The sequence below is a fragment of the Nycticebus coucang genome, chromosome 14, assembly GCF_027406575.1.
Source record: "Nycticebus coucang isolate mNycCou1 chromosome 14, mNycCou1.pri, whole genome shotgun sequence".
NCBI lineage: Eukaryota > Metazoa > Chordata > Mammalia > Primates > Lorisidae > Nycticebus > Nycticebus coucang.
Window position 1 is genome coordinate 52,852,774 of NC_069793.1, and position 15,476 is coordinate 52,868,249.

At 46.5% G+C, this 15,476-nt stretch overlaps 1 protein-coding gene across 1 annotated transcript in view; it reads left to right on the forward strand.

Moving 5' to 3' along the window:
* The first annotated feature begins 4,269 nt into the window (after positions 1-4,269).
* GALNT18 (polypeptide N-acetylgalactosaminyltransferase 18) overlaps positions 4,270-15,476 on the forward strand; it is a 359,927-nt gene continuing 348,720 nt past the window's right edge. The window contains exon 1 of the mRNA XM_053561579.1: positions 4,270-4,958. Coding sequence (XP_053417554.1) covers positions 4,724-4,958 — 235 coding nt within the window. The 5' untranslated portion in view covers positions 4,270-4,723. The remainder of the gene's footprint in view (positions 4,959-15,476) is intronic.

The following is a 15,476-nucleotide window of genomic DNA, read 5'->3' on the forward strand; positions in this document are numbered from 1 at the left end:
CTTTGCTCCTAGTTAGAGGACTCTGCCCTCTGGATGGCTTGTCTAATTTACACTAAGGTACTCTGGTGTTCAGATATAGTAATACTAGCCAATGCTGAGATAGTGCCTTTAATATGCTTCGTATACATTAAATCATCTAATTTTCACAACATCCCCATGAGGTAGGTATTATCATCATTATTTCCTTTTTCAGATGAAGAAACTGAGTGGTTAAGTAAGTTGCCCAAGATGATACAGCCAGTAAATGCAGAGCTGGGATATGAACCCAGCTCTCTGGCTCCCTAGTCTGTACTCAAGAGACAACATATGAAAAGCACTAGACATGGCACAAAGCAGGAACTACATAAGTGTTCTTCTCTTCCTTCACCATCCCTCCCCCAGAAACGAGAGAGCTTTCTGTTAATGACATCTCAGACTTGTAGCTTGGTGGAATCCAATCTTGGGCCCATGGTTCTTCCACAGCCTTTGTTTCTGAATCATGCATATGTCCTTGCTGGAAGCCCCGACCATCCCTAGGAAGCTGGCAGACCCACGTCTCACACAAGCAGCCCCGGGGACTGAGGCTTTCCACTGTCAGAGAAAGCCAAGTTTCCCCCCTTGGTCCCCAATCAGCACCTCTAGCCACAAGGCTTTGCATGGTGCTGCCATCTGGTGGGTATAGATGACCACTGACAATGTTCTCTGAAGAGTGAACTGTCATTGACCAAGATTGGTTCACTATTTAACCCTCAGGAAACCCAGAATGTAATTGGTTGATGGCTGAACTCTGTTACTGACTGGCTTTTCCCAACTCTAGCATTAAAGGTATTTCAAATGAAGGTTTTTTTTTTTTGAGACAGAGTCTCACTTTATTGCTCTCAGTAGAGTGCTATAGCGTCATAGCTCACAGCAATCTCAAACTCTTGGGCTTAAGTGATCCTCTTTCCTTAGTCTCCCAAATAGCTGGGACTACAGGCACCTATCACAATGCTCAGCTATTTTTTTTAGAGATGGGGTCTCACACTTGCTCAGGCTGGTCTCAAACCCCTGAGCTCAGGCAATCTACACATCTCAGCCTCTCAAAGTGCTGGGATTATAGGCATGAGCCCCTGCACCTGGCCCCTCAAATGAAGGTTTAATGTTGGTGGGATGACAGCACTTTTGCTGTCTACCCAGTGTAAAAGATGGGTGAAATCCAAAGGCTGGACTGCCAGACCCTACCAAGGGTCTTCAGCCCCTTCTGTATATTCCTTGGGGTGCTTCCTTTCCTGTGGGGCAGAAGTAGAAGGAAACCGCAGATTCCAGTTCGTAGGTAAATTTAAAGAACTACTTTCTCCTATAGTCTCTGCCAGGTTTGCTCACATCCATCATCTGATGAACTCTTCTCTTCACAACGACTTTATGCAGGAGGCAGGATTTTTTTTTTTTTTTTTTTAAGGAAAGGAAATACTTAGGAGTTAGGTAAAGGACTTAACTTGAGAATTAGAAAACCCTTACAGTTGGGGGATGATTTTTAGCAGCTTTCCAGGCTCAGAAAAGAGGCTCATATTGAGACTATGTAACTCTGGTCATGCTCATGTGTCTGGAGTAAATGGGCAGGGATCCAGGTAACTGGCCATTTCATACAAAACCTCAGGAAGTCAATAATGACTTGTTGGATTGAATGAACAGTAATTGAATTGAGGACATGACTCCCTATCCAGATATTTTTACAAAGGACCTTGCAGGGGGTATATAAGTCCTTGGTGACCTGTGACTTTGCAAGATCTTTGTGGGCAAAGCCTTTGTGTCCCCTCAGTCCTTTGTTTGTAACCAATAGGTTGGAGGTGTTGAGTGTGCAAGTGAGGGTACTGGGGGTAACCAGACCCTGGAAGAAGTTTTGAATATCTTAGCAACCTGTGCAGATCACTGCACTACTGATGGTGAAGACAGACGTTATGAATAGAAAGCCAACATGCTGGACCCCAGCTGGCCAAGAGGAGGTGAGCCCCTTGATGTCTATAGCTTTCGCTCCTGTTAGCTTCCACTAGAGGAGTGAGGATTGATATTAATTAATAAGAGAATCTAAGTCTTGCTAAACTTAGCAGGATGGAATTCATGGGGCTCAGGCCTGGAAAGGGAAAGAAAATTCCATGTTCCTGACCACCTACTCTGCATCCTGCACTGACTTAAGCTCTTTCTAATGCATTCTCTCAATCTTCACAACCAGTCCTTCAGTAAGCTATTATCTATATTCGGTACCTAGGGGTAATGGAGCCCCACTGATATTTTGAAACTTGTCCAAGCTCACATAATAGTGCGTTCGGGGTTGGAATCCTGGAGTCTGGTTGAATGAATATTCTTTGAACAGGTCAACTCACCCCTGAGACTTTTTCAGATAGGCAAGCCTGTTCCACCTGCTTCTTGGGTCATATTCACTCTCTCCACACTTATGGGTACACATTATCTCAGAGGATCAGCTGGCACAGCATTTAAGGTCACATAACCTACGTTGTTCTCTTCTTGAACCTTTGTACTTAATTTGGAGCTTTTGTCCTCCCCATTAAGCATGTGAAAATTGAGTATTGCCTCCTCTCTATCCAGCCCTGTGGTGGTTCAGAAAGATCCTGAGAAGAGGTGAAGTTTCAGAGAGCCCCTTCTGGGAGGAGGCAAAGAACAGAAGGAAAGGTTACACCTTTGCCATTAGCTGTACTCCAGACCAATGCTTGTAAGTCTGCCCCACCAGAAGTCCAGACCCTTCATTAGTGAGCCAAGTTATACTTCCAGAAGAGAACAAAGGGAGAGACATGTTTTATTCCCTCTTGGAGGCAACAGCTTTCTCTACCTTGATTATTTTTTCAAAAATTGTCTATGTCCTCTCCTCTCATATATATGTCTCAAGCATATATACTATTCCCAGCCCTCCGGCACCCCCATCCCACACCCACTGTTCTCTCCTCCAGTTATGTGTCAAGAAATCTTCTACAGTTCTTAGGTGGTGTCTTTCTTCACAGAATCTTTTGGGAGTTTTTGTAAGCAAAGCATCGGTTGAAGGGCCCTTGGCTGATGGGCCTATACAGTGTCCCTTCTTTTGTTTTGTGCACTTCATCTTCTGTGGAGCTGGTTCTTGGACTCCGGAAGACACCTCTGAAGGGGCCACCCTGAGCATGCCCATGGCTGGAGTGCTGGCACACAGCACTGTGAGCACGTGGCAGGCTGCCTCCTGGACTCTTCCAGCCAGGAAAATGCAACCCAGGGATAAGGAAGAGGAGGAAAATCTGTGTTTTAAAATGTCATTGTTTATAGGAATTCTGTGCAGGTGCTGAGAAGAGGGTGTTCAACAGAAGAGATAATATGAATAAACATTTGGGCTAAAAATAAACAAGAGCGTCACCCTTCACCCTGGAAGTCTGGACTGCCCCTCTGCTGTCAATCACAGCTTTCTCTTTCTGCCCGCTCCAATAACCATCTCGAACACCACGTATAGGGGCTTGACCGTTTGCAGAGACTTTTATTTTCCCCCAGGGACATTTCCTTCAAGGGTTTTCTTATGCACTGGGATGACCCTAGTCGCACATAAATGACAGCTGGGCTTACAGCACATAGCCTTGTCCTAGGAGCTGCATATACTTTAAAATAAAAACTTGGATAGAGGCAAGAATCTGGGGTGGGGTGGGAGGATGGGAAGCAGGTGGTCCAGAGACATCTAATAGATCACCAGTGCTGCTTCTAGCAGATTCCCAGGAGTGCTGGCTCCTTGGAGCCAGGTTTGGAAACAGGTCTGGGGACACCTAGGAGGCCGGGGATTGAGGACTAGTGGGCAGGGTGGAGCCCCAAGTGGGGCAAGGAAGGAGTGGATGCCCATAAGGCCTGACAGATTCCTTGGCGTCTCTGAGTGCTGGCAACCAAGAAAATGTTCCAGGAGTCAGCTGGTAGGACCAATGCGAGAAGCCCCCAGCAGATGGAAGGAGCTAAGTCCTGAGATCATCCCCACCCCAAAGGCTGGAGATTTCCGCACTAGAGCAAGAGGAGCAAGAGCGAGAGACGGAATTCCCCCAGAGGAGGAACCTGAAGATCTAGGGGCTGGGATTGGCAGCGCGCCCTCTCCGGGAGCTTGGGGTCTGGGGCAGCCCGAGCGGGCCTAAGTGGAGACTCGGGCGCGTCCCAGGGGGGCGGGAGCCCGGGGCGGCCAGCAGGTGGGGCCCGGGGGCCGGACTCCGCCCCCCGCGCCCGCTCAGCCCCGGCCCTTCTCCCGAGCCGGAGCGCGATTGGTGGCGGCGCTTGTCGCTCAGAGGGGGCCGGTCCGCTCTGCTCCGCTGCTCTACCCGCGCGGCTGCTGCCGCCGCCGCCGCTGTCCTCCTAGCAGCGCGGACGGGTCGGACCGCCTAGGCAGCCGGCGCCTGGCGATGAGAAGCCGCGCGGCCGCGGACCCAGGGACTGGCAAAGTTTCCCAGACGTGCGGATTGGGGTGCACGGCTGCCGGGCACTCGTGACCTCTCTGCGAAAGGTTCAGGGATTTTTAATTTGGAAAAAAATTCACCTCATTTGCTTCGTCAACCTCTCTGTCCGGGTGGTCCGCGGCAGGAGCTGCAAACTTGGGCGCAGCGGCTCCACAGCCAGAGACCAGGGTTTTGGAGAACCTCAGGTCTCAGGTGCTGGGGCGCCCAGCAGCTCCGGGAGTGCTACTGAGTGTGAGCGCGGGGGAGTCCGGGGCGCGAGGCAAGGAGGGGCCCCCGGGAGCTATATATGGAGGAGGGAGCCCAGAATGGTGTGCACCAGGAAGACCAAAACTTTGGTGTCCACTTGCGTGATCCTGAGCGGCATGACTAACATTATATGCCTGCTCTACGTGGGCTGGGTCACCAACTACATCGCCAGCGTGTATGTGCGGGGGCAGGAGCCGGCGCCCGACAAGAAACTGGAGGAAGACAAAGGGGACACTCTGAAGATTATTGAGCGACTGGACCACCTGGAGAATGTCATCAAACAGCACATCCAAGGTATGCGAGCTCCGGAAACTTGGGTAGTCCAAGAGGCTCGCGAGTGAGTGCCCAGCGCGGCATGGGGTGCGCTGGGGCTGGTGCTCATCCATCCAAGGATGGTGGGGCTCTAGGGCTGCAGACGCGGGGCTGGGGGGCTGTGTGTACTCTCTGGCCTATGTGCGGGACCCTTAGTGTCTGCGGCCGTGCGCGCATCACCCGGGCACACGTGTGTGCGCGGGACTACACGCGCGGGTGTGAGCAGCTAGCTGGCGGTATGGGGGCGCGCTGCGCACGTGTCCAAGTGTGCGTGTGACTCCCAGCTGGTTGTTCACGGGCTCTGGGAATCGCGCACAAGTCTGGCTCAGAGTGGGCGCTCGTATGTTTGTGTGTGTACAAGAGAGAGTGCGCGGGCAAACGAGATCATTTGACCACTGTAAGCGACAGGAGAGATTTCCACACGGCGTCCCTAGCCTTTGACATTTAAGACCCGCGGGCTGCTGGTGGTCAAGCCCCGGCTAGGAAGATTGCATCGCCCGGGTCCCAGACCCAGCCTGGTCGAGCTCCGTCCCTGGGCGATTGGGAATGCAGGGGGCCATCTGTAGCTAGAGAACTGTTTAAACCTACTGCAGTCTTTACTCCCACCACACTTCGCGGGTCCAAGACCCTTTCCAGAAGCAGGTGTCAACGCCAGGAAGAAGCGCTACAGCCTGAGCTGTGTCCACTGCGGTGGCGCCTCCGCCCCAAACCGGGAGAACACCCCGTGGGCTGCGCTGTCCCCGCGGAGCCGCCCGGGACCCGGTGAAGGCCGATCCCTCTGATAGCTCCGCTCCCAGGCCCAAGAAGAGACTGGGGCGTAGCAGACAGACCTACGCGGGGAGGGTCTGAAGTGTAAGGCTGGACTGGGTGGGTGTGCTCCAGGCCGGGGCGGGGGTCCGAAGAGAAGGAGTGTGGGGCGTGCGGGCGCTCTCCTGAGGCGACCCGGTGCGTGAGGGAGGAGACGGATGGAGCTCTAGGCGCCAGCGGCACTAATGGCGAGTGTGCACAACGCTCCTCTCATGTTCACACTTCGTTTTCTTCACCTCCCGGCGCCCACTGCTTTCGACCAGGCCTGCGAGTTTCCTAAGGGCAGGGCCAACCCTAGCTCACCTGTAAACCCAGCAGGCCCACCAGGCTCTGGATCCAGGGGACTTGACAGCCTTTGGAAAAATCGAGTTGAATGGAAGCCTTTCTCCCCCAAGAGCACTCCCTTTTGTTTTCACGTGGGTGTCTGCATTCCAACCCTTGCACCTGCAGCCCTTGCCAGGGTAGAGATCACTTCTCTGTCTGAATTTGGTATTATTTCCCCACTGTCCAGAATAGTTTCTTCAGAGGGGGAGATTAGGAGGTTCTGGTGAGTGCAGAAGACAGGTCCATATTCATGTTACTTCCTGGCTAGTGACTTATAAACAAGCCCATGGCCTTGACATCTCCCCAGAAAAGGGGACCCCTAATAGCTCTTCTTCAGCCCTGCCTCTGCCTCTCAACCTGTACGGGGCTGGGTAACCATTGACGATGGGTGCCTGTTGCTAATATTTCTTGTCTATTTTCATCCCGCGCATCTGGATTGCAATTGTTTGTCCTGGGGTGATTCAGAATGTTCCCTGGCAGACACAAGGCCATGCCTTGCTTGACGTCTCCAGTCTGCCCACAAATTTCGAGAGATTTTCATTCACAGATTCTCTGTGTGTGTGTCCATGGGTGTGTGCATTCCTAGAAAATGATTCTCTTGTGCCTTTTTGTCTGGTCAGGCAGGAAGGGAGCAAGGTGCTGCTGTGAGAAGCACTGCCAGGACATTTTTAACCCCTGAGCTTGTCACAGAGTGGGCCCCTGTCATGTGGAATGTGAACCACGTCATCATATGACTTGTAAGGCTGTACATGAAAATGACAGCAATGTTGAAGGTGAAAGGAGCCTTTGTGATTTTTCTCCCTGAAAACTTATCACTATGTGTTGTTATACATATTACAACTATGTGTTGTTCAGAACTTTCAAACATATATATGTATATATACATGAAAAATTGGGGAAGATGGATAAAATAAGAAAGAAAGCAGGATCTTTAAGACATGTATTGGTCCACTTCTTTGGTATATGTATGATGACCCTGTGGGTACTCAGAAATAACCACAGTCTCAGGACACAAAGACAAAGCCAGCACCTGTAGGGGGGGGTAGGGAGGGGGGAGTGACTGGGGAAAGGCCAGGAAGGGCAGGCAGAGGGTAGAGGTTACTTGGCTGGTTGTGTTGACTGCTGTCCCTGTGGTGCTGGAACCAACCCCCAGCTGGGATTTAGGGAACACAGGTAAAAGGCCTGCAAGGTTTGGGGCTGACCAAGTGCAGTTGTCGAAGACAGAGGATAAAAAAGGACAAGCTGATCAGACCTCTGCACTTGATAGTATAGACAGTTTATATGTGTTTTGTCAGGCTCCTTCTAGTCAGCAGAGGCTATGGAGCAATCCAGTTTACTTTGCTGACCTGATAGAAATAAGGGATAATAATAATGAGAGCTAAAAATTATACAGCATGTATTGTGTGCCAAGCCTTACTCTAAGTGCTTTACATATGTTGACTTTTAATTCTCAAAACCTTATGAGGTAGGTAATACTTTGCTCCATTTTACATTTGTGAAAATTGAGGAATGGAGAGGAAATATGACTTGTCCAGGGTCACACCATTAATACCTGGTAATGTGGGATTTCAACTCAGCTAGTGTGGCTTTAGAGTCTAAGTTCTTACCCACATACCGTCTTCCAAAGGGCCGGAGTGTCACCAGGGAACAGTGCTGCCCCGGAGTCCATTGATGTGGAAGTGGGCATCAGAGCAAGACATCTCAAAGAATTACTGAGGGGTGATGGGGTCAATGGCCTTCCCACTTGGAGCCTCTATCCACAGATAAACTCAGGAAGCTCTGGGTTTGTTTGTTTTTATGCCAAGAAGCAGAGGTTGCCTTCCCTTAACTAAGGTTCATTGAATACCCAGGACAGTTTCTGGCACATTCTACAGAGGGTAGGTGTTGGATGGAAGAGTCAATGAATTAGTGAGTGTGAGTGTTGATAACCCAGTGCACCAAAAGAGTCATTAGTGGAAACTTTACCATTCCCCAAAGAATATGTTTTGCTTTGGAATCTTGCTCAGGCTTCTCTTTGCTTTGGAAGGAAAGTTGTCCTAGAAGCTGAAAATGTCACAAAATGTTCTGCAGGATGTTTCATAGGACTTGCAATTAGAAGAGGCTTTGGAGCGTCACCCCAGAGGTCTGTTCTAGTCATGACTGAAAAGTTTATTTTCCTCTTGGGGGTTGCAGTGATATTTCATTTTAATTTGTTTTCTGATTGAATGATTTAATTAGATGGTGTTTGGGAATCTCTTGGGAATGTAAATTGCAATTTTGAGAATTGTTTTTTTTTAACCAAATAGATGTTAATTGAGAGGGTGTATGACTTTATATTTTTCTAAAAGCATCCTGATGGTTTGGAGACACAAAATTAGTGTTTATTTATACGTGTTCGATTTTAGGAGGAGAAAGTTTGGGTGACTGGAGGTGGTTCAGTGGATGAAGTAGAGTGTTTGCTAATGGAGCCTTCGGTATTGGAGAACTTAGGTAATGGAAATGTCAGTTCACTGGGTTTTTTTTGGAAGTCCAATAGAAGGAAATGCCATTTTTTCTTGTTTAGTGTCTTTCTGAATATATAAAAGAATGTGCCAATGTTTAAGGCAATATTTAAAAAATGTATAAAATTGCCCCATAATTCATTCTACCCCAAAGACTATTTTGCATTTTGAGCATTTCCTTTCAGCTTTGTTCACTTGTCTCCATATTTAAAAGGAAGGTGTGGTTGTGACTTACATGTAATCTTTTTTTCTTTATTCACTTTGCTTTTTGTTGCAAGCATTTTTCTCATACTTGCTACATAGTTTCTTGGTTCAGCATTCCTCCCTTGGTGATCTAATGTGTACCAGGCACTGACCACACTGGGGAAGTGATTGGAGATGGCGGTGGTGAGCTGGGACGCTCTTGTCTCTGGCATAGTGGACTTGTTTTCAAAGGATAACAGAATCCCTCTTACTAAACATGTAGTGCATGAGTTAATTGAAGAATTGGTTAAACCAGGAGAGTAAAACAAAATATTACAGACTTGTGTTCATATTTTTATTTTAGTGTTATGCAGAATGTACATCTATTTGCAGAGTCTTTTGATGTCAAGCCAAAACCTTGTCTCTGGGATGGGTTGTTGATTGGCGTTCTGCTCATCTTTCTTTTGTGAATCGTTCCTATAATGTCCTGTTTACAAAGTCTGATTTCCAGTTCTGTTTTCTTTAAAATTCCCTTGGAACTCAAATGCAGTCTAGAAGCCTACATTTTAATAATTTTTTTATCTGATCTTTTGCAATCATCTTGCTCACATGTAATTTGACTGCTATTCTTTAAGTGACTGCACTTTATAAAGGCTTTGCAAAGCATTTAAATTAATTTTCTCAGAAACAACAACTTTCATCTTTTTTAGAATTCATATTTCATTGGTTTATATAATGTGTAATCAGATTATGTGGTTACGGTGACAAATACAAATAGTGTAAACATGTTTGGGAACAAACCCAGTGGCTGGTTGGTGAGCAAACTACTAAATTGGTGGAAGGAGCTGTGGGCGGTTCTAGTAGATGCTAGGGCCAGAGGTGTCATGGGATCTGTTTTCCAGCAGGAATCAGAAGTATGGTTAATCTGGAAAGTTGATTGAATGGAGAGTTTTTAGAGAGAAATATTATGTATTTTTAATGACTGCATAGTACTCCGTCATCAACATACCAGGATTGATTTAACGACTTCCCTATTATGAGGTCATTTGTTCTGCTATTATCGCATAAGCAGAAATGAACATCTTCACCTTGCTAGTTTTTGCTTTTGTATTTTTTTTTTTTTTTTTGGCCGGGGCTGGGTTTGAACCCGCCACCTCCTGCATATGGGATCGGAGCCCTACTCCTTGAGCCACAGGCGCCACCCATGCTTTTGTATTATTTTTAAGAATGTATTTGCTGAAGTGGAATTAATAATGACTCAAAGAGTGTGATCATTTTAATGAAAGATGAATTTTTTCAGGAGGAAAGCCTTTCTCCATAGCCACCAAAAATGTATTACCAGTGTCACAGACCCTTGCCAGCCCTGGGGGTCATCATTCAGACTTTCCTGGGTGAAGGCAACCCTGGTCAAATGCTCCATTCTTTGGATTGGTCTCCTTTGATTTCTATAGAACTTAGTATCCTCCCCCTGCCTCCATGTTGGTTTTTATCTCATGGGACTATTTATGACCTTCACCCATTTTTCTCTTGGATTATCAGTGTTTGTGATTTGTATATTTTACATACATATGTTTTATTGATATGTATCTTAAATAAATACATAAAATGCATTATGCTTGTATTATATGTCATGTACATAATTTTTATTTCACATAGCTGCCTTGTGGCAGTGTTTTTTAAACTGTGTACCCAGGATCCCCAAGCTTCTAGAAGGTTTGACTTGTGGCCCGAGGAGTAAAAGGGTCAAGTGTGTCCTCCAAGACCTCACCCGTGCAGACTCTCTCCTCTCCCTGAGACCCAGGGAGCTCCTCTGTCATCTGTTTTATACTTGGCATTCTGTAAAATAGTTTATTTTTAAAAAGGCTCTGCTTCTTTAAAAAAAAAAGGTTGAAAATTACCATTTTGGGAGAACCCGAAAGATCAGACTGTTACATTTTTGTGAGGGATGATGGTAGCATAAAGAATTCAAGAGAGTAAATAAATCTAAAAAGAAATTGAATTCCCGGGTGGTGTTCTTATAACATCTATTTACCCTTCTGAATACCATGATTAATAATGTATTACATTATATGACTAATTTCTAAATCCATTATCTCACTTCATGGAGTCAAGATCATCCCAACAATGGGAGAAATGGGTTATTAACTGTATTTTGTTTCCTGAAAATTTCTTAGTCATATTATGTGCATATTAATGCACAATAGGTCAGTAACAGCAGGTTGCTCACCATGACTACTAATTGTATATCATCCCTAATAATCAGAAAATGTCCTAGGCTTGGCTGTTGTTCTGCCCCTGATAGCTTTTGGATGTCACTTAGAATTGGCTAGTGTCCCTCTCATACGATCTTTGACTTGGCAGGGTTTGGGAAAAGAGGATATGATATTTACTGAGTGCTTGGAGTTTATTTGAGGAAAGGGTGTCATTTAAATAGTAAAGCTATTTGTTCTTTGGAATGAAATGTAGCATGTGAAACTGTATTAGCACCAGTGATTGATATTTTGAGAGAGTTCAATGGCAGCATTTAGGAGTTGAGCCTAATTACCTTGTTAATAGCCCAGGACCATAGCTTCATGATTAGAAAATCCTTGCCAAAGAATACAACTTTTTCCCATGGCCAAAGAATCTTAAGTTTTAGCCAGAAGTGTGTTGGCTGTAAAGTGAATGAATTCCACATTCTTTCTCACTCACTTGACATAAATTGTTATTTGCCCTTGATAAGTAGGTTGGTGTAGAATCTCAAGGAGAATTCAGAATGAAAAATGTTGGCGAGCCACCATCTGGTCTTCTGGTTTGTGAGGGCCTCGAAGGTCAGCATCAGTCACCTGGGTGAGGCGGGTTTACGTTTTTCCAAAGCATTTATGGGATTCACAGCCACATACAAGGTTACTGGAGCATCTTCATTACCATCTTATAGAATTTCTGACCTGATCTCACGTACAAAGCTAAATGGGCTATCGTCTTCGTTTGGGGCTTGAAGGTCTCTTGAAGTTTGTTGCCCTTTTTTTTGTCGCTTGGGTTCCATGCAGGAGACTGGGACAGACAGGCTGTCCTGTGGAGACGCGTCTTGCAGGGCAATCCAGCTGGAGGTGATGGTGCACAGAACATCCTTTAGGGGGTAGATATAGCCAGAAGGCAGCACAGGTGAAAGAGACAGGATTATGCATGAAGGTGGAGGGCAAAGTCCATAAATGTAGCATGGGCACTGAAGTTGGGAGTGGCTGAGGTCTGCTGGTGGATGCTCCACGTTCAGTGAAGGGTGGGCTGTGCTGCTTATGCTGGCCTTGAATGTTTCTTGGGGGCTAGTGGTTCTGCCTTGAATCTGGCAGGGATTTGATTTTCTATGGCTCTTACAATTGTTATCTTACCAAATCCCACTTTGCTTTTGGGGTGAGTCAGCTCCATTCTCCAAGGCGATGGTTGAGCTCAGGGGTCCTCTGTGCCCTTTCTCAGACACACGCTTCACACACAGGGCATGTGCCCGGGGCAGGGCCAGAATGAGCCACCTCCCTGCAAACCTAGGATTCATTCTCACTCTTCCCCTTTCTTTCCCACTTAAGAAAGTACATTAGTATGCAAGGGAATGCGACAACCTTGAAATTTCTTTAATTTATTAGAGTTAAAGTTAATCGTTCATAAGCTTTGGTGTTGAAGTTATTGTTATTAACTAATTACTTCACAACTGTTCCAAAATACAGAGTGTTGTGGCCGTGATTGGGAATGACTGTTCTAGAATCTTCTGTGTGGGTCTGTGTACCTCTCCTGGACCCTCCTGAGTGCAGCCAACTGGAACTTTAAGCAAAAGGATTCCTGGTTATGTGAACACTAATGCTTTGGTAGTTTCCCTGACTACATGATTATGGATTAAAATATGTTGCTAGACAGATTGTCCCGGGGGCATGAGGTTCTGAAATGTAGTTCTCTTTCACTGCTTGACACTCAATTTCAGTTTTGTGCAATTTTGTGTTTTGGGGAGACGAAGCTGTCTTTAATGATGCCAGTCGAAACTGCTAAATATCCAGCTCCAATGAGACATCGAGAGGTTTCCTGTACACAGCCACTAATAAAATAGTATTGGGGCCAACAGGCACACTTCACTGGGCTGTGTTCTTTGGCCGCTGTCCTTATAGAGCTCACAAAAGTGCAGCATTTGGGAAGATCCAGAGAAGTGCCGTTTGTACCTTTCACGTTGGTACAGGTAAGGACAATGAAAAGTGATGCCTACAGAGGAGGCCTGGGCCAACTCCCTGGCATGAATGGATTCATTCTACCAATGTGCAGAGTTTAAGTCTCAGACTGGAGCGCCCTGATTAAGATTGTTGAGTGCTGCATTTTAACAACCTCTGGTGCCTTGTTGGGCTTCACCAGGATGACTTCTCCATCCATCTTTGTCCCCTTGGAACTTGGAATTAAAGGCCGTTGAGATCCCAGAGGAGCAGGAAGGTAATTCAGGATAGGATTCACAGCTTGGCTTAATAATAAGCGTCATGCTAATGGCACCTGAGGATTTAGGAGAACAGTACCAAAATTGCTTGGGCCCATGGAGGTAAGAAGGCTAAGGAGAGATTTGAAATGACAAATGAGAATCCTAGCCAAACCCTTGATTTATTTTAAGAGTGACAGCATCTAGAGAATTGAGGAGATGGGGGGAGAGAGCTACTGTACTCTGAATGTCAGGGGCTGAGCAAGGTGCTATCCAGATATGATCACTCACATCATTGTTTTTTGTTTTAATGGACAAATAAAACTTATATTTTTACAAATTAATGATTCCCTTTTGTCTTTAGAACCTAGTGACATTGGGTTTTTTAGAGGTGAGAAAATAAAGACATAGAGACTTAGAGAGTCTGCCCAAGGTGGGTCACAGGGCGCAGGGTGGTGGTGGAGCCAAGAAGGGAACCTGCCTCCCAAGTCAGTGCTCTTGGCGGGACAGAGAAGAAGATGGAAATTTCACAGAGAGGGAGAGGAGATGGTCTTATCAAAGACAGTGTTCCAGTGTGTGCTGAGACACCTCAGGTCAAGTGGGAGGGAGGCCCGTGAGAAAGGGAGCTGGATAGGGACATGCTTCATGTCAGCAGGGACCCTTGAGGTTAGGGTGGGCAGAGGGAAAAGGCCTTGCTCTGGGAGGCTGGGCGAGGTGCAGTGCAGAGGCTATGGAGAGCCTTTTTCTTGGATCACCGGAGGATCACCGTGGGGCCCCAGGAAGCAGTCCTTGTAGGGAAAGCAGAGCATTCCAGCTGAAGGCCAGAGCCCTCTCAGATTCCACTTGTAACTTTTGAGCATCTATGATGTGCCAGGCACAGGGCTGAGGGCTCTCCTGTGCACTAGCCTAGTCATGTGTCCACGTGTCTTTTAGGGTGACCAACGTCTCCTAGTTTGCCCCACACTTCTCTGTTTTAAAACTGAAAAGTCCCTGGTCCAACGAAGCCCCTCAGTCCCGGGCAGAGCTGTGTGGCTGGGCACCCTGGTCTTCTCGCGTTGTGAGTTGGTCAGTGGTGATACCAAGCCCCAGGGCACATGGAGTCCTTCTCTTTGAGCTGCCTCTGTATCTCTGCTCATTGCTCTTGAACAGTTCTAAAGGAGAAAGAAGGTGGTGAGTGTCCAGAGCCCCTGCCCCGTGCTGCCCCGAGCTTCCCTGTCCGCACAGCTGCCTCCTCTCCCTTTGTTATTCTTTATCCTTGGCATTCTCTGTTTCTCAGCTGTCTGAGCCTCTCAGGATTTGGAAGGGAAGAAACAATTGCTGTAAAGGAAAGCTCTAATAAAGTGGTTTGGGCACAAAACATCAGCAGCTGTTTATTTGCCCAAAACAGTAGGAGTCTGTATTAATAACCTTGTGAGTTACACAATGGGAAGTTAAAAGTAAGCAAAAATCTTACTCAAGACCCACAAATGTGACTTTATTCCTTTATTGAACTCATCTCTCTTCCTGTTTATGCTGGTGACATTTTCTATTATCTATGTGGAAGATCCTTTTTGATCTTCCGCTGCAGATTTATTTAGTTATTCCTTGGTTCACGTCCCAAAGCAGAGGGGTTTTCTGGTTTTTCTTCATTGCAGTTATAATGCTTATTATTTATGTGGTTCTTGCCTCAAAGGGTTTCAACAGGCGGGACAGCTTTGCCTAATTAATCATTGTATTTCCCTGATGGGAGGGAAGGAGCCGTGGAGGCAGGGGCGGGGCGTGAGGATGCCCCAGACCTGTCAGTTCACGGTTTGGAAGAGTGTTTTACTATTTTGGTGTCATCCACTTCCAAACCTCATTTTTGTAATAAACTGATCCTCTGATTTGCTTTAGTTTCTAAGAATGGAGGAAAATGTAATACGTAGGAATTATGGGGAACCCTTCGACTCTTGGGCCAGGCTTTTAATTTTATCTTATCCCCAGTGGAACCTGGGGATTTACATTAGAAGGGGAATCCAGTGGAAAACAAGTAGAAGACACTTTTATCAAGGACTCAAAAATTGGAGGACTGGTGAGGAAAGGATTAGTTCAATAAAGGAATAAAGTCACATTTGCGGGTCTTGAGTCGAAATAGGGCTGAGCTCATCTGAAACAGCAGTGAGGAGAGGATGGGAAGTGTATTTGTTAAGCACCTAGTATGTTTTACCTGTGTCATCTCATTTTAACCTCATGAGCAACCCTGGGGGATGTGGTCATTGCTCCCATTTTACAGATGAGAAAATCAAGGCTTGATGACTGTAATTA